The sequence below is a fragment of the Hydractinia symbiolongicarpus genome, chromosome 6 (genome assembly GCF_029227915.1).
Source record: "Hydractinia symbiolongicarpus strain clone_291-10 chromosome 6, HSymV2.1, whole genome shotgun sequence".
In the NCBI taxonomy this organism is placed as follows: domain Eukaryota; kingdom Metazoa; phylum Cnidaria; class Hydrozoa; order Anthoathecata; family Hydractiniidae; genus Hydractinia; species Hydractinia symbiolongicarpus.
The window spans coordinates 24347104-24365481 of NC_079880.1; the positions used below are offsets into that span (position 1 = coordinate 24347104).

At 34.5% G+C, this 18378-nt stretch overlaps 3 protein-coding genes across 3 annotated transcripts; 1 reads left to right on the forward strand and 2 right to left on the reverse strand.

The window, feature by feature from the left end:
- The first annotated feature begins 26 nt into the window (after positions 1 to 26).
- LOC130648222 (uncharacterized) lies at positions 27 to 2190 on the forward strand. The gene is made up of 5 exons (XM_057454258.1): positions 27 to 216; positions 843 to 959; positions 1167 to 1221; positions 1824 to 1883; positions 2043 to 2190. Exons 1-5 carry the CDS (start codon positions 27 to 29, stop codon positions 2188 to 2190), a joined length of 570 nt encoding a protein of 189 aa, XP_057310241.1.
- LOC130647747 (octopamine receptor Oamb-like) lies at positions 899 to 5988 on the reverse strand. Its single transcript, XM_057453703.1, has 3 exons — positions 5272 to 5988; positions 4310 to 4445; positions 899 to 3536 (listed from the first exon to the last, which is right to left on the reverse strand). The coding sequence occupies exon 3, from the start codon at positions 3523 to 3525 to the stop codon at positions 2287 to 2289; it is 1239 nt and encodes a 412-aa protein (XP_057309686.1). The 5' UTR covers positions 3526 to 3536; positions 4310 to 4445; positions 5272 to 5988; the 3' UTR covers positions 899 to 2286.
- Positions 5989 to 9669: 3681 nt separating this feature from the next.
- Positions 9670 to 12051, reverse strand: LOC130647748 (mitochondrial 2-oxoglutarate/malate carrier protein-like). Its single transcript, XM_057453704.1, has one exon. It carries the CDS (start codon positions 11868 to 11870, stop codon positions 10965 to 10967), a length of 906 nt encoding a protein of 301 aa, XP_057309687.1. The 5' UTR covers positions 11871 to 12051; the 3' UTR covers positions 9670 to 10964.
- Between the last annotated feature and the right edge of the window lie 6327 nt (positions 12052 to 18378).

Sequence of the window (18378 nt, forward strand, 5' to 3'; positions counted from 1 at the left end):
CGACTTTTTATCACTTGTGAAACTAGATGTACACCAGACCACCTTTTTTTACGAAGAGAGTTAACGCTTACCAAAAAGTCGTAAGTAGTCTGGTGAATATCCAGTTTTTCATTCCCTTGAAACATAACCTTCCGGTTTATTGGAAAGTGCTTTTTCATGGACATTTGGCACAAGCGTTCAGTGATTTATCTGCTCAAATTTTGAACGTTAGCTATGGTCTCCAGAAAAAGAAATCCTTTCTCTTTCATACCTCGTCGCAACTCATCCCCAGGGTTTTGTGACCCCTGAGCCGTTTTTACGGAGTGACCAACAATAGGCCGCTATCAACTTCATTAAAAAGCAAAATGCCCTGGGAACAAAGTAGGTAGTGTCTAGAGTTGTCTGTCGCGAAAAAAGGCTTGGAAAACGGTTGCGTGTACGGTAAAGCGCCTAGAACAGTACACTGTAAGGGTTGAGCGGTACGTCTTTTCGCCGTAATAACTCTCGCAACTTCGGTTTAAACAGAAAGTTTGACAGCTTTGTGGCGAGACGTCGTGAAAGTTTTAAATATTACTTTTTGCGGCAAAACTAAATAACGCAAACGCACTAAAAGATGTTTATGTTCATGAACTACCACGTCCTGAAATTAAGCGAAATGGATTTTTCTACGGTTGAATTATCGTCAGGGATGCTGATACGGAATTTTGAAGATAAAAATTGCGCAAAACAGGATAAAACTTGCATTTTTTCGGCAAAAGTTATCAAAGACAAAGCTTAAAAACGAAAATCTTTAAGTACCACGTGATATTAATACATGCCGCGACAGAAAGCATTGTAAAGTTTGGACGCCTTTATCTCTTAAGAATTCTTTCACGGCGTGGTTTCAGAACTTAATCGGATTTTTTCTTTTGAAATTCTTGGGCTGCAGAACGACCCAGAGGGAAACAGTCGCACTATTTGTGAAACTGTAAGAGAGAACTGTTAATAGAGGTTGAGAGAGAGAGGTCCGAAGGTGGCATCTATCGGTTGTAAAGCGTGACCGATGGACAGAAATGTTTCCTAAGAGTACCGGAAATTGTTATTATGGGCATTTATGTGCTGTTATTTCCGTGGCTGGTTGCAAAAAGTTTCAAACTGCGCCATTTAAACCGAACATAAACACGAATTGCCATCACGTTCTTAAATAGATTTGTTGCCTGGCGTACGAGATAAAACTACGTCTGCCTTTATGAATAGTTTTGGGTAAACGTAGAAGATAAATAAAAAAATTGGACATGTTTCTAAGATGCAGGCCTCCCTGCTTAAACAGTCATTTGCCGTTGTTATCTTTACGAAGTAAGTTCTACAAATTGATCGTGGGTTGAAAAACAAGTTCTGCGCAATGTAAAACAAATTTGCAAATAATAAATCTAATAGTTAAAAATGTTTGCGCCTACTCTCCTTTCGCTTTCCCCCTCCCCAAACCTCGTTCCCAGAGTCTCCCTGAGCCGTTATTATGGAGTTGCCAACAATGCTATCAACTTCATTAATAAGGCAAAATGCCCTAGGAACGAGGTTGCCCTTTCCCTGAAAAACAAACTACATGCTAAGGATACATAGGATACATAAATATAAAGTCAACAACTAGTTCTGTTCAGGTTATTTAAAATTGTTTTCACTAAAGCTGTGGCGCAACCCTTTTGAACACAAATAGATGGAGTATCAATATAAGAAACATTTTATTGCTAGTTCGGTAATAGATGCAGACTCCCTGCACTCCTGCATGTTCTTTGTTTCTGTTTTGTATTCGTTAATTTGTTTCTCATGTTTATTGTGTTAACGAGTGGGTTTAAATAATTTGTTAGTGCAAATTTAGGTGCTGACGTGATCACTGTCCGTTTGTCACACCAATGTTGGTTAATATGGTTTTTGTCGTCAGAAGGCTTAAAATAAACAGATGACTGCATCTATTAGGGACTTAAGCGCCCCTTGATAACGGCTTTATGTAAGAAACACAATAATTTAATGCGAAATTTAAAGGAATTTGAAGCAATGGCTCCTTTGTGAACAACATCTGTTGTCAGTGGTGGTGGCAGCAGCGGCAGCGGTGGTGGCAGCAGCGGTGGCTGCAGTGGTAGCGGTGGTAGCAGTGTTGGCAGCAGTGGTGGTAGTAGTGGTGGCAGCGGTGGTGGCAGCAGCGGTGGTAGTAGTGGATGCACGACCTATGTATAATACTATAATTACGTTTATTTGTTCCAAAAAAATAAAGAAATCATTCCGTACTTTACGAATCACAAATAGTTCAATCCATTGATGTCACGTGATCAATTAAGACTTTCCCATTGCATTCTCAAATTTGCTCCTTCTATTAGTAATGGCTATTGTCGAAGTTCTCTTTTCAAACTTTTCATACGAATACTCGACACCTTTCCTTCTTCTGCTGAATAATGCGAACGATTCAGGACGAGATCTTGTTTTTTTATTTTTTGCCGAAAATAAAAATGAAAATGTTCTCTTAAATCCGTTTCTATAAGTGTGGCTAAATCCAAAATACAATAACGGGTTAATGGCGCTGTTTGCGTATTGTAGAAGAAATGCAAAAAATATCGACCAATCAGGGATTGACTGAGGACATCGAATAACGTACGGATTAAAAAACGTGATGAACTGGATACAGTTAACTGGCAACCAGCAAATGGCGAATACAATGACAATGCAGACTAACATTTTTATCACGCGTTGTTTCCGCTTCATTCTCTCGCATTGTTTCATCGTGTCACTGCGCAACACTTCTCTGGACTGTCGCGAAGGCGTCGCCGCCACGTCGCCTGTTTTATCATGAGAAAAACATCGCTTTAGTAGATTCTTGCGATGTGTTATTGGTGTCTTTGACTTAGGTACACTTGATCCAACTGGTTGCATCAGTTTTATTGCCATGATAGCGTATAACACAGACATCAACAATAATGGTACCGCATATAAACAAATAAATAAAATAATCGTATAGTGTTTTGGACTGTTACTCTCATTGAACGGTTTGGACCATTTCTCCACACACGCGTATCCGAAATCTTCAAAATGAACGACTCTTTGAATATAAATCGTGGGCGATGCGAACGCGAAAGACAACAACCAAATTACCGGTATGACGAGTTTCAAAGATTTGACGGTTAAATATTTTTTATACGGCAACATGACGGCACAATATCGATCAAGCGACATAGCAACCAGCGATATAATCGTCGATGCAACTGACAAATATATACTCATATACATAAAAACACACATGAACTTTCCAAGAGGCCATGTTCCTTTAAATTTTAAGTTGTCTACGATTTCCCAAGTAACAGGGAATATTGTGATGATGAGATCTGATACGGCGGCATTGCAAATTAACATATTTGTAACAGTTCTCATAGCCAATGTCTTGTACACAACCGTTAGAACGATAATATTCCCTCCTAATGATATGATCAATACAATTGTGTACGCCAACACCTTGAAATGGATGAACTCTTCACCCGATGGTTTTGCAGCTATACAATCGGTTACCGTGATATTAGACATTTCTAGAAACTCTAAAACAGAATTGACAAAGTAGTAACTACTTTTGTAACTTGCACAAAGAATTGAAATGGGGATACTTTAATAACAAACTAAAAATACATAGTAGGGTTGTTATACAAGTTGTAAACATTGTCGTGTGCATGTTTTTTATTACAAATTTTGGTGTTTGTTTACCGCCTATTGGCGCTGTATTAATAAGTATTAAATGTAATTTGAGGAACGACCTAAGATATTGATCCTATTTTCATGCTGAACGTAGAGCAGAAAGAATTAATTTACACTTTTATAGTCTCTGGCTTGACTGGAAGCGAATGCTCTGTCAAAAGGCGTTTTCCAACGAGCAGCACTTATTCTTGGGAAGTAAACAACGCATGTGCATATGATTGATTATGTGAGCACAAAAACAAAATTGGTTGTCATGCCTTGTGTGTTCCATTTTTTTAAAAAGAAATCGATTTTCAAACAATTCTATCAACAAAAGAATTTTTCAGATCTTCTTGAAAGGGCGGACCATCTATTTCTGCGCGGAACAATATAAACAATCAACTGAACAAAGTTATCTTTCTTAAAAAAAAAACAAAAAAAAACAGACGTTCTTATTAAACACTGACATGAAAGATATAGATGTGTGACCGAATACAGAATGTCACAATTATGTAAAAGAAAAAACACTACCAAAAAGGCCGGTTTTATAAGGCATTGCTTGCTTAATTCTACTCGGACTTTTTGATAAAAAAAGATTTATATATAAGTTGGTATTGTTTTCCACACGGTTCGTACTTACACGTGTTTACAGCGCTAAAAATGATGCTTGTTATTCTTCGTTTTTCGTTCAGGTTCAACCAATGTTTATTGAAGCAATATCTATAGACGCAGATGGCTATGTGGATATTGAAATAATTTAAATGTTGTTTGTTTTTCTAAATAGACAAATTACTTTTAAAAAGATGTGCTGAATATACAAATATAGTCTTCTTTCCTAAGGATTTTATACTCTTCCTAAAGCAATTAATTTTACTGGGATCATACTCATATCAGTACCTGTATGTAAATCCGACTCTGTCAGAATATGTTGATTTTTATGGTAGTTGCGGGTGTTGTTACAGTCAAAGCTGACATATTCTTACCACTGTGTCCACTTTGTCAAGAAGAGGTGGAACTTGATGAAATAGAATAAAAGTTGCATTACAGAATTTTTTACTGCACTGTCAAGCATCTCTTCGCTACTTATTTTCTTGTTTTCCAAGAAAATTTAAAGTTAAGATTATGAAATCTTAGTTATTTTAGTTCGTCCTAACTTTATAACCAATGAACGGCGACACCACTATGTAAAACAACCAACGTACGGCAAATATACAATTGTTCTGAGATATTTTACAATGTTAAAAATCTATTAATTACGCTGTTGATTTAACACATTTGTTCCTTTTTTCCTCTTTCTTCTCTACCTCTTTATTTTTAACCCATGATGTATGAGTAGATACCACGCCCCAATCCCCTCCTGATGTTTGACAACAAATTTTTCGACCTTTTGCGCCACCTTTCGAGAACTGTAAGATACTTACGATTTGAACTCAACTTCAAACTTTCATCTTAAAAAAAAGTTTTTTTAATTGTGAATATTTAAAAATGAAAAAGAATTAAGAAATTATACAACTACAAACGAACAAATCAGCAAAAGCTCTCCCAAGTTTCTATAACAACAAATGAATGATCAATATATATCCTTGAAATTTAAAAGCTTACCGCTCCGCAATATATTTTCTTCATTGTCTTTTTTTGAATTTGTCATTACTAACAAGGGAGGAGGGTGACAGTAGGTGCATAGCTATTAAAAATCTCTTTTTAAAAATGGGGGAAAAAAGTTTTTTTATAAACAGCTTTACACGCATGTGGAGTTTGTTAGCATCAAAAGATTTTTTTCCCTTTCATTGTTCGCGTCACGTATCAAGTTTAACTTTGAAAACAGATGTTTTTAATTATCATAACAACCTAGATAAATATTAAAAAGGGCTAGGTATTAGGTTGTGTTGCGAACAACATCAAATTACGCGGGAAAGATTTTAAATAAATATCTTTTCTGAACATTTTAAAGTAACGGACAAATGTTGCAGTTTTTTTCAATAGTAATAAGATATGAAATAAATTCTCAGTTTTCATAATCTAGTAAATTTTTGCTCGTTCTCTTCATTTTTGGTAATAAATTCAACACCCTAATTATACTGGGCGGTGGAGTGGTTTAGGGGCGGAATCTGGTCCCTGAGGTTTTCTTTGCATTGGTGGCTATGATACTTACATAATTTTTACTGTGGTTATTTATTCATCTATTAAACACCTACATGACAAATTCTTATGTCCTATATCTTTTAGAGTCTTAGTTATTGGCCATTTACATATATTTTTATTAAGTTTTTAAATTTGGGAAAATTTAATAACTTTTCTTAGGATTATCTTTAGAATTTTATGACGGAGAATGCAATGACATCCTGAGCTACCATTCTGCGCAATACATATATATACATATATTATAAAAGAAAAACGGACCTAGTCTTCCGATTTTGTTGCTAATTGTCAAGATTCTTTGTTATGTAAAACTCACAACGCAACTTTATTTCATCAAATTCTGCAAAGTCTGGAACGTGACTAACCCAGTTTCCCGCTTTTTTCATAGGTAGGAATTGTGTAAAAAGCAGAAAATAGGTAAATAAATTTTATTTGGCTACAAGAAAGAAAGCCTAAAGCCTAATAAGTTTTAACTAGATAGTGGTAGGCAAATTTTAAACTTCTAATCACGTCAAAGAAAAAAAGTTGACATAAGCAAAAAAATTCTGCCATTTCATGACATACTATAAGTTGGTCAGGTTAAATGATAGCTGAAGAAAACTATCAAATCAACCTCTTCCCCAGGGTCTTGTGGCCCCTGAGCCATTATTACGAAGTAACTTCATCGCAAAGGCAAAATGCCCTGGGAACGAGGTTGCTATCAAATATTTTGCAGGGGAGGGGGGGGGGGCTTTAGATTTGTGGGCCTCAAAACAGACTAGTACAGTATATTTTCAGTTGAGAGTAAATTTTAGGATGGGGTTTTATTTGGATGTTGTCTTGTTTGATCTTCTGTGTAATTAATCTAGATCGAAAAGACCCATTAAAGCAACTTTATCCCCAGTCCTAGTTGGTTCTAAAAGTTGCTGCGTCAAGTTTAAGTCGGAATTTGGTGTAGGTCAAATAACTACAAATAAAAAGAATGATTAAGCCTTAAACTTTATGTGAAACAAGTTGGTGGCCCGCGGATAAACCTATCCTATATTTACCGCATTTCGTGTATTTCGCTACTGCGGTTACCATTTTGCCTGGCAGACAGACATTTACGGGTATCATAATATAGACAATATAGTCTCCAGGTTAGATCCTTTCCCATTATTATTACACATTACCCAATAATGGTAAAAGGATCTCCCGAAAAGTTGCCTCCTTAACTATTTAAGAAATGAAAAACCTTCAATACTAGTAACAATATCTTGAAAGATTGTAAATGTATTTAAGCTCTTTAGGAAAAACGACATGTATACCTTAATAATAAAAGACGAAAATAAAATCATTGGTATTTTATTTTCGCGGATAAATTTGCGAAATAAAGCGCCCGCGAAATTTTCTTAAGGAGCTATTTGCGAAAGTTAATATTGTGTCTCGCAGTGAAAACAGGGCAATTTTTTTACATGAATAAAAAATAACTGAGACGATATTGCTAAAATCGCAACAAAAAGACTTAAAAATTGTATTTTTGTGAATGTTTTACAGAGAAAATCCTTTTCCAATAATATTTGGTAACATTTTCACATCGTTCCCGGAAATGAATGCACCCGAAATTCAACCTCGTTCTCATGCTTTTATATTTAGACCGCTTGAACAAGGCCGTTCAAATAGACATATCAGACCCTGCAAACGGAGTAACTGACGTTTATCTTTTACATTTCTAGTAACTCACTTAATATCAGTACGGTAAAACATAGTCATAAGAAAGAGAGATAGTCTGGGTACCGCCGTGATTGAGCTCCGCTCCGGTATCTGACTCGCGTTCAGAAATTTTCTAGTGCCCAGTCTACTTTTAGGGGGACCAAAAATTCAAAAACAGGCGGGAAGCTTTGTATGCTAGGTACTTTGCAGAAGTTTACCTGGATTTTTTGGTATTATAAACTATGGTTGGAGCTAATTGTTCAGTGTTTGGTTGCTCTAGCTCCCGTAGAACAAGTGGAATTTCTATTTTCAAAATTACTCAAGCGAATGACGAGTACAACGCATCCTGGAGAGACAAGCTAGTCGCTGTGATAATCAAAGATCGCGTTATTGATAAACAGTTGAGAGCACAAATAGATAAACGTAATCTGTATATTTGTGAGAAGCATTTTCTACAAAGCCAGATAGTACAACGTAAGTGTGATTCAATACACTTTCAGATATTTCAACTACAGAAAAAGGATATTTCACATATAATAATCACGACTGTGATAATAATGCATATATAATACTTTCTTCTAGATGATAAAAGAAAAACACTCATTCCTGGTTTCATACCAACATTGAATTTTCCAGAGAAAAGTATTCCTACTTCAGGGTATATATATATATATATATAACTATAGCTATATTTACATTTACAAAACATGTCACATCAGTCAAGTATATAATGTTTGTGTTTACTCTTTTACAGCACATCAGTCAAACCACGACCTTCAGCAAAAAATATTGCAGAGAAAAAGTTAAATACAACAGTGGAACCGACCACCCATATATGCTATCAATCGTTCGAGAATTTTGTAAATCGAGCCAAAATGCTTAAGCTTCCTTGTGGTTGGAATTTGGATATATCTGCTGCTGATGCAGTAAAAGTTTGGGCATGTGACAATATTCATGTCAATCCTAAGTTGGAAATATATGTTGATGACTCATTATCATTCACTATCCGTGGATACACTTGGAGTCTTCCTGACCATCACAATATTTATAAACTTTATAAACGATCAGTCCGAAATATCACTTTATCGAACTTGATCAGAGAGATTTCGAAATATCAAAATTGTCCGGATCGGAAACTACAGCTAGCTCACTAGCTATAGCTATGCCAGCATAATGATTTTTTATAAATGTGTAGCTATAAAAATAGCTGTTTTTTTATGTGATAGCCATTTTATTAATGACCTTGATCCAGTGAGGATGTCTTTTTCTTCAGCTCAGTGCGCAGTGATTTTGATTTCTTAGCATCAGATGCTATTTTGTGTAATTGCTGTTTATCTTTGACATAAGAAAAAGTTCTTACTCTGACAAACAACAAAAGCAGATCTTCTAACAAGTTCAAAGAAACCTCTTTATTCAACGACTCAGTGCAAAGCTGCAGAATTTTGTTGAAATTAGACTTAACATCAAAATTCTTCATCAGACAAGAAACTATTTCTTTACTGTCAATTTTGCTGCAGCTTTTGCTGGTGTATGAACGAAAAAGTTCTTCAGCAGATGTAAATTCCTTCGCCGCAGCCATTTTACAACATTCAGTCCCCTTACTTTCGGACCACCCGTTCTAGGTCAGGTACTTTTGCCGTGGCGGCCCGAAATGGCCGATTACCCAGACTATCTCTCTCTTGTGACTATGGGTAAAACAAATATTAAGTTTGCTTTCAGGCAAAGGGATCTGAGAACAAGGCTAACCTTTCCTATTCTTTGCGGACAAGGAAATGAAGCATTCAAGTCTCGTGTACAAAAAATGTAAAACACGTGATCTTTAGCGACTTTTTTTATTTACAAAATATATTTTGAACAGACGTCGAAGTTAAAAACTTCGAAGAAATCCGATATTTTAATATAGTAGCAGAGTTTAAATTGGACATGCCGTCTTTGTGAATCATTCGACAAAGCAAATGATAAAATTGCGCATCCCATTTTTTCAACATCCGTTTGTATCACCTCTCTATAATATAGCCGCCATCTGTCTGTCTCTGGGCAATAATAACTATTAACAAGGGATCAATGGTAAATTGCTTATAGCGCACCAGACCACAGCAAAAAAAAATATTTCTCTACAAAGTGTACATTTTTGCGTTCTTTTCACATCTTTCTAACAATAAATTAGAACAGATTAGAAAACTACTACAATTGGTACTAATTTTTTATCTTTTTACAAAAACACTTAACACATGATAAAGGACTGCGATGACATGCGGTTTCGTACAAACTTTAGTGAACATACTACATAGTTGAAAAAAAGATAAATAGAGTAATCCTGACAAGTAACAAAGTTGAATATCTAGATATCTCAGAATTTATTTCTTTTATGGAATATTGCAATGAAAAATACATCAAAGCTTACATCCCATCTAAAAACAAGTTGATCCCATAAAAAAGAGCTTAAAAAGCTTTCTAGAATATTGTATATCTCTTTGAAATATTTTTATTAATAGCTCTGAGTATTGTACACTTTTAATAAGGCACAAAGAGCTATAATGTGTTTTTATCTAGGTGTCAAAACATTTTACATGAATTTTAATACTATAGCACTATCATATACTATATATAGTACTATAATATACTATATATAATAATTATTTTTGATAACAGCAATGACTGTTCGCAGCTATTTGATGATATCAAAATTAGTGAATCACAAAAAATTATAGTACTAATAATAAAAAATATATGAAATCAACTTGTTTTTTTATTGAAGGTAAGCTAACGCAAGACTACAAATATATCCAAAATTATTTTAAAATTAGACGGTTTTGAATTCTGAGATCTAGGGAAATAAATTTTAACTAAAAATATATCCGTATTTCTATCATATTTATTTAACAGAAAATAGTTAATAATTCTAACCCTATTCAAGCAAAAACAAAAAATAATAGACATATTTTTGACTTTTTTAACAATAACAATATATGTGACTTGGATAACATTAAATGTTTGTCACACTTACCAATATTTTGTATAAAGGGAATAAGGGCAAATCTGTTGAAACCAATTGTGTAAACATATTTTATTTTTTATTTAAAAATATATGAGAAACAGGAAAACAGATTGAAAAACTACACAACATAACAATATTACGTACATTTTGGAGCAGCTCATTTAGCAACATCCCTATTCTTTTATTGCTTTTATACATTAGAAAACAAAAACTTTCAGGGTTTTTGTGCAATCTGGCAAATATGCCAGTGAACACTGAATAGAATTGACATAATTAATGGAATGATTGTTTGCAAATTTGTAAAGTAGATCCAATTCGATTTATTTTCTGTAGGGGATCTGAACTTTCCAAACAAATATCTAGGAATAAGACAAATTCCTAGCCTCCCAAGGTCACAATCATAAATGTTTGTTTAGTGTCATATGAGCATCCTAAAAAACATTTTCTGTTACGTAATAAACAGAACACATTTTTCTGTATTTAAAAATTAGTTTACACCATAATGCTTTTTAGCAATCTTTTGGAACTGTTCTAAAAATATAAATGTGAGAACTGTATGTGGCCCAATACGTAGATAACATGGTGTAAATCCTTTCCAAAGGGACAAAACACCTTCTTGTTGCACAATTCTTCTCAATGCATCGGCTCCACCTTTGTATTCTGGCTTGCCATCAATAACTTTCATGTTTTGCACCCGAGTTTTTACGATATCAGGTGGAAGAGAAGCCCAGGTAGTTGCTAAGCCACTGATCATACTTGCACTAAAATGGCACCATATGTTATCGTTAAAATACGGTAAAGTCAGCAAGTATTGTTTTGCTTGGGCATATGTAGCTAACTGTGCAGCATTTACAAATATTGCCCTCACAACTGTAGGAAGGCAGCCTCTCCATAGTGTAGTAACACCTTCTTCCTTTACAACACGGTACAAAGCATCAAAAACATTTTTATAACCTCGTTGTTCAGCTTTCGGTAATCTTCCATCAGATGTCATTCGAATCAATGCCAACTCTGCAGGAGTTCCAACAAAAGCACCTATGCCACCTGCTGTCATTCCAAATGCACATTTCTGTAAAAACGTAACGTTGCCACTGGGTCCTTTATAATGATCGGTAAGGCTGGTAAAAATACCCAACCTAGTTGTCGTGTAGGTGGCTTGTCTTAACAATGCTGCTGACAAACCATTATAAACAGCTAAAGGCCCTTCATTTTTAATCACTGAAGCCAATGCATGTATTGCAGTTTTATGTTCCTTTGCAGCCCCAGCGATACCGCTCATCTGCATCCTAGTTTTAACCAAATCCAAGGGCTGGACAATGCAGGTTGCAGCCATTCCTGCACTCCCACCCATGATAAACCTTGCATACTTTGGAATTGAAGGCTTCTCCGTCATTTCTTCAGAGAAGATTGGTAAATTTGGCAAGAGATAGCAGCAAGCAAGTTAAAACAAACCTAAAATTTCACCACTACGACATCTTCTAATTATTTGTCTCGCTGTCTTTTTTAATCACACCGCAAAGACTTACATTATACTTTATTAACAAAGGCAAACTTATTTATTTGTGTTCTTCGAAGTTCGGGACAGCCACGTGCAAACAATCATGTTTACCCACAAAGAGTCACAACCAAGGGTGGTGTAACCCTTATCCCTTATTACACGCCCTTTCTTCTTTACGCTCATTCCTTTTATTTCCATTTTTCATTACGCGCAAACTGAATTTTTTTATGCGCCGATAACTTTCGTTATTCCCTAACACAATTTTGTTGTGCTGTAAAACTCAATTTCGTTGCGCTGATAAATTTCGTTATCCCCTAACACAATTTTGTTGTGCCCTAAAACTTAATTTCGTTGCGCTGATAAATTTCGTTATCCCCTAACACAATTTTGTTGTGCCCTAAAACTTAATTTCGTTGCGCTGATAAATTTCGTTATCCCCTAACACAATTTTGTTGTACTGTAAAACTCAATTTCGTTGCGCTGATAAATTTCGTTATCCCCTAACACAATTTTGTTGTACTGTAAAACTCAATTTCGTTGCGCTGATAAATTTCGTTATCCCCTAACACAATTTTGTTGCACTGTAAAACTCAATTTCGTTGCGCTGATAAATTTCGTTATTCCCTAACACAATTTTGTTGTGCCCTAAAATTTAATTCCGTTGCGCTGATAAATTTCGTTATCCCTTAACACAAATTTGTTGTGCCCTAAAACTCAATTTCGTTAAACGCCGCTTTAACTTAATTTTCTTGTTGCGTACTCAATTTCGTTGTGTCTTAACGTTACGCCGTAACCCAACTTTGAGGGAGATGTAAAGCGGTTCATCCGACTGAGTGGGCAATGCCGGTGTATATTTAATGTATACATTCTGAACACATTTCATTGGGTTTCTTCAGGTTTTCGTCCCAAAAAAAAAACCTAAGAAGCGCTTGGAACGAGTTTGTGACAATAAGTGAAATACTTCCTTGTTTTGTGTCGCATTGAATAATGCATTCTTGTGAATTCTGGAGAGGTTGGAAATTAAAATTGGTTTATTTTTTCTTCAGATATACCAAGCTTGGAAGTTTTGTTTCACGCTAAAACATAAAAATATGATCAATCAAATTAAAGTATCGTTGTTAGTCCGGGCAGATCGGTTTTGTTCTTTGAAAATCCGGCTAACTGATCGGATATTCATAAGGGTATATGCTACGTGCACCCTCGTGCCCAGGTTGTCTTTTTGTAATGCCATCTCCCCTATCAAGAAGGCAAAAAACACTAGAGACGAAGGTGATGCTACGTCCTGCTTACATGGAAACTGGGATAATTTTCAACTGATTTTTTTCCCGTTGTGTCACACAAATATTTAATACCACTATCAGGATAGTATTTCGGTCGATATAAAAAAGAAGCCAAAAGAGACACTTGTAACAATGATAATTATTTTTTATTTTTTTATTTTTTTGCGTAACAGTTAAGGAAAAGATATGTTCGTGTTGCAGTAAGAAAACTAAAAAAAAGCAAAAAAGCACATTACAGTAAAAAAATTAAAAATTTGACATACGATGGTTCCCAATACCAGTTAACAAGAAAGCGAAAGAAGTAACCCTTTGAACAAAATTGTTTCTGAGATGTAACTTACAATTTTCGCGTAATACAATTATTTTATGAAAACATGAATTCATTTTATCGATGGAGTTACATAGTACAAATATGAATTGAGTTACAAATTATACCTAACTGTGTAAAAATTTGACAATTAATGTCATTCTAACAATCTTTAGCAAAAATTAATATTAATATATACTAAAATTTAAGAATTCTGTTTCACATTTTATGACAATCATAAATTTCATTACAATCACACAAATTCACCTCTTCTTTTGAGTTCACATTCTATTTTTGAAATACTAGCTATCATACTCACAGAACATCTCTCGGCTTTTTCTATGACTCTGTTAGAAATAAATTCCGACTGCTGCTCAAGCACTTTAGCATGCCAATTGTCTAGCTTCACAAGCGCAATCCGCCTTTTATTCCACGTAATTCGTGTATGTTGTGATTGCGTATATAGATACTGGCGAGTGTGCTTTCATTTTCATATAATAATTTTATTATACCGTCCAGGTATGTATGTAGAAAATCCGGCATTATGTTATGTAATGAGTCTAAACGGAAACATACGTTTTATAAAAGGGAAAAAATATTTAAAAAAAAAGAAAACGTTGTGCGTATTAACAATCGCGATGGCAAAAGCATGAAGATAACTGTTCCTCTTGCAGTTTTTTCAACCAAAATGTTAAAAATTGCCCTCAATGATGTTAAAATATGTATTAACAGAAGTTCGTACTAAAGGCCATCGTTTATCCCCATGAACGTTTGGCTAGTGAGACGTTCATCATAAAGGTCAAATGCCCTTCGAACTAGGTGGTGAAATGGAAGTTCTGTAAAGCAACAGTTTCTTAAAAAGGTGACTTTTCTTTTCCAAAATAACCCACTCATGAACGATGTATAATGTTTTATGGTAAATAAGTCGTCTTCTCTTCACACCACAACCACTGGAAACAAAATTTAGGAATCGTCTGAAAATACTGGTAAAAAAACATTAAATAAAATATGAGTCAAAACCAAACCATCGTGCTATCGCGATTAAACAAGTCAAAAACTTTCGAAGAATGTTTAAATTTAATTTTGATCTGGAATATACAATATGACACAAATTGTGAGATATAACCTATAATAAGTATTGCGTGACCGATGTTTTGAATCATGCTTCATCTGTTGATAAAACTCAATGAGTCGTCCAAACAATAAAAGCGAAATTAGTGATAGTACTTCATCTTTGAAACACCTTAACTCTTTGCATTTAAAACACAATCTTTAGTTTCCAGCTTTGGCAATTTTGTTGAATGTTAGATACGTATCAATTTAACATTCTATAGCCTTAACAAAAACACTGATTGGCTTTGTAAATATACCAGATTACGACTTGCGCTATAACAGCTGCTGAAATATGAAAAGTGGGAGTGTCAGCTGCTACATCAGTTCATTAAAGAAGAAAAAACTTCAAAAACATTCTGACGATCAATTGAAACAAAGATAGCAAATTATTATTTGTTGCGATATAGCGACCTCTACCACTATTACTGCCATGCGCAGAATGGTGTCGATGATACATCTTTAAAATCCGAACAATTCAATAACTTCATTTTACCATATATTGACGTCCACGCTCCATTGAGTAAAATAAAAATATCCCGACTACCAGGTCCATGAATGAATGATACTCAACGTGAACACCTAATGAAAAAGAGCAAAAAATTACGTTTTTCAGCTCAAAGACAAAAGACCCCACAACATGGAAAGAGTTTAGAGAATTGAGAAACTTTTTCTAAAAAAAGACAATCCAAGGTTTCAAACTATCGTAGTGCTCCTTCTAACTCCAAGGATTTTCTCCAAGGAAAAAATCATTTACACAATTTCACATCCACCACCTAAAAGAAAAACGATGAATCCACACGAAATAAACTCACCCTTTGAAAAGATGAAAGATCACCAGTAGAAACAAAATTATTTTGAAGACACACCAACAAAAAAATGATGAAAATAAATTTCATTTGCATCATGCTACACGTGATGTAATGACAAAACTTCGCAATCTGAAAAATGACTGTTCTACATGATTCTATACCTGCCGATTTCAAAAACATAGAAGAAGACATCCAGAGTTGTACCTATCTATAAGGCTTATTTTTCTATAAATACAATTCTAGATACTAATTTAACCTTCAAAGTTTAGCTAACGAAATGCTTTGCGTCCGGCTTCTTTTAGTTATAGCTAAATGTTTCTTCTGCCAACCATTCCAAATTTAAAGTATTTCTTAATGTACTCCATGACGATAAAAAGACATAGCCAAAAAAATTCTAGGAACAGGTGAGGGCTACAATCAAATAATTTCATAGCTGCTGCATATTAAAACTCAATTAAAATTTAAAACAAGAAATTAAGCGACTCGCTCTGACTTCATAAAACTTAAATAGTCCAAAAATATTGCCTACATTAGTAGGCAAACAATGTCTGTTTCTCTGTAACATGCCAAAGTGAATATTCTTATTTCCCTTTTATGTTGCCGAAAAAGTTATACATTATTTGCTAACCATTCTGATGTTACGACGCTGCGTCAATATCACTACCATTACAGCCAATACAGTGCACTTATAATTTTGAAGCAAAATAACATGGAAACATTAGTCATTTTTGACCGCGTGTGTACGTAAGGGTAAACGTGGGACCAAATTTGGTATGTTTCCCAAACCTTTGTCCCTGCAAGCTTGTTCCAGGGCCTGTTGCTACTTTTTTCACATTGGGATGGCAACTATCGCCGTCCTGATGTTATTAAAGATACAAGATGTCCTGGGAACAAAGTTGTGGTACGCGTTCTACACAGTACACAATACATGCCACGGGTAATTTTTTAATCTTTTTTTTTCAATATTGCTAATATCATTAAAATGTAAATAAAGGATTTTTCCACTGGCCTCAACGACTGGTCGTTAATAATTCAAGAAATGAAGATCTGTGACGTATGTCATGGGGCTTGAAACTCACAAAAAAATTAATGTTTTTTCTTTGAAAATGGAGCTAAAATTCAATTCTAACCAGTATTCTAGCCAGATATTCCTAATTATTTGTGTCTATTTTAAAATCACTAGCAAGGAAATTTGGAATTTTAATGCATAAATAGTGTGTAGCTACTTATTAAAATTTACATATTGTTGTATCTATATTATAATACCCATATACGTCTGTCCGTCCGTCTGTCTGTCACGCAAAATGGTAGCTTCGCTGCGACGGGCAAACCCGTGGATTTTTCCACGGGCAAACCCGTTGATTTTTCCACGGGCTAACGACTAGTTTACCAAAATTCATTTAGTCTTCGAATGGAGCTGACATCAGCAAAAAAGAGTTTTCGTCTTATACTCAGGTTAAGGAGACTGACATAATTTGGCCCTTCTTACCCACAGAAGATAACATCATTTATTTCTACCCGTTTTCTCAAACTAAAACTGCAATGCAATGGCTTCACTAATTTTATATAACAATATAAAAATTTTTATTAGCCCTATAAGCTAGACGTTTTACGAGAATTGCGCATAAACTTTCTAATTTTCATCTGCAGTTCCTGTGGCACACAAACCTATATTTTTGACCATTTTTAACTAAACTATATAACAACGTTTTCGATTTATTTACTCAACCTACACGAAACAAATCGCCACCATTATGTTTTTTTTCCTATAAGTAAATTCAGACTGAATGAATTTTGTTAATTTTGACTTCTAAATAAAAAAATTTAAAAAAAATTACATTAAAGTTACATTAAAGACCAAAAATTTCAGAAGAAAAAAATTTCGACGAACCTCGACAAATATTTGGCAGCTTTTTTCACAGAAATTTTGGTCTTTAATGTAACTTGTGTGGTAGTGGGAGGTATACTTCAAACCATCAGAGCAACTTGTGAAGCTTGAAACAAACTAATAACTTTCTGTAGCTGAGTTCTAGTCCAAAAAAATTGGAAAAATTTAAAGCAGGTGGTGTGCAGCGCCCATTTTCTAAAGCTCTATCTCATAATCTTTGAACTTCTAGAGACATTCGTTATTTTCTTCAATCTTTTTTTGAGGTTTCCACGTCAATTTAAAACACTTTACGACTCTTGCTAAAAACACATATTAAATTATTGTTTTACCAAAGTTACGTTCACTTGCGCCCAACAATATTTTTAGGATTTTTTAGCTTTTTGAGGTTTTCATGGGTGTCAAAGAGTTAGAGAAGTATTCTTCCAACAAAAAATGCATAGTATAAACGGTACATCTTGTAAAAAGGCGTATTATTTTTTCGGCCTTTTTGTTCAATTGTCACCTTAATAAGCTAACGTATTATGGCTAAAAAGTTAGAGTGCAAATTTACCAAATATCGCCATAATAAACAATACATCCCTAGGAAGTGAAATTTAAACAAAAATACTGACATCAGCAAAAATTATTGTTGTCATTTATTATTTGAGGCATGATTGTTAATTGTCCCTCCGCCATTACACTTATCGCTATACTCCAGCATGAATAGGGGTAATAATCTTTTGTGCTTTAAAATAAACTGACTTGTGGCGGATTAACCACACAATAAACAATATTTCATGTGAATACACTCTAGAGGACTATTTTACAGAAAAAGGTTTTAACATCTTTAAAACACGTCTCGCTACATTTATTTTTAAATACAACAGACGAAAAATCGCATATTTTGTTATGCAGAAACTGAGGAAAAACAATACACACCTCGTAATTGGACGAGTGTCATAAGTTTTAAAAGTCAAGTTAATTAATCAGAAGTTCGAATGTACGACATTTCGTACATTTTAAATTC

Coding starts and splice junctions, on each gene's coding strand:
- LOC130647748 (XM_057453704.1), bottom strand. CDS start 11,870: ATGACGGAGAAGCCTTCAATTCCAAAGTATGCAAGGTTTATCATGGGT.
- LOC130647747 (XM_057453703.1), bottom strand. CDS start 3,525: ATGTCTAATATCACGGTAACCGATTGTATAGCTGCAAAACCATCGGGT.
- LOC130648222 (XM_057454258.1), top strand. CDS start 27: ATGTACACCAGACCACCTTTTTTTACGAAGAGAGTTAACGCTTACCAA. Junction 217..842: donor AATTTTGAACGTTAGCTATG/GTCTCCAGAAAA, acceptor TTATCTCTTAAG/AATTCTTTCACGGCGTGGTT. Junction 1,884..2,042: donor CACCAATGTTGGTTAATATG/GTTTTTGTCGTC, acceptor ATCTGTTGTCAG/TGGTGGTGGCAGCAGCGGCA.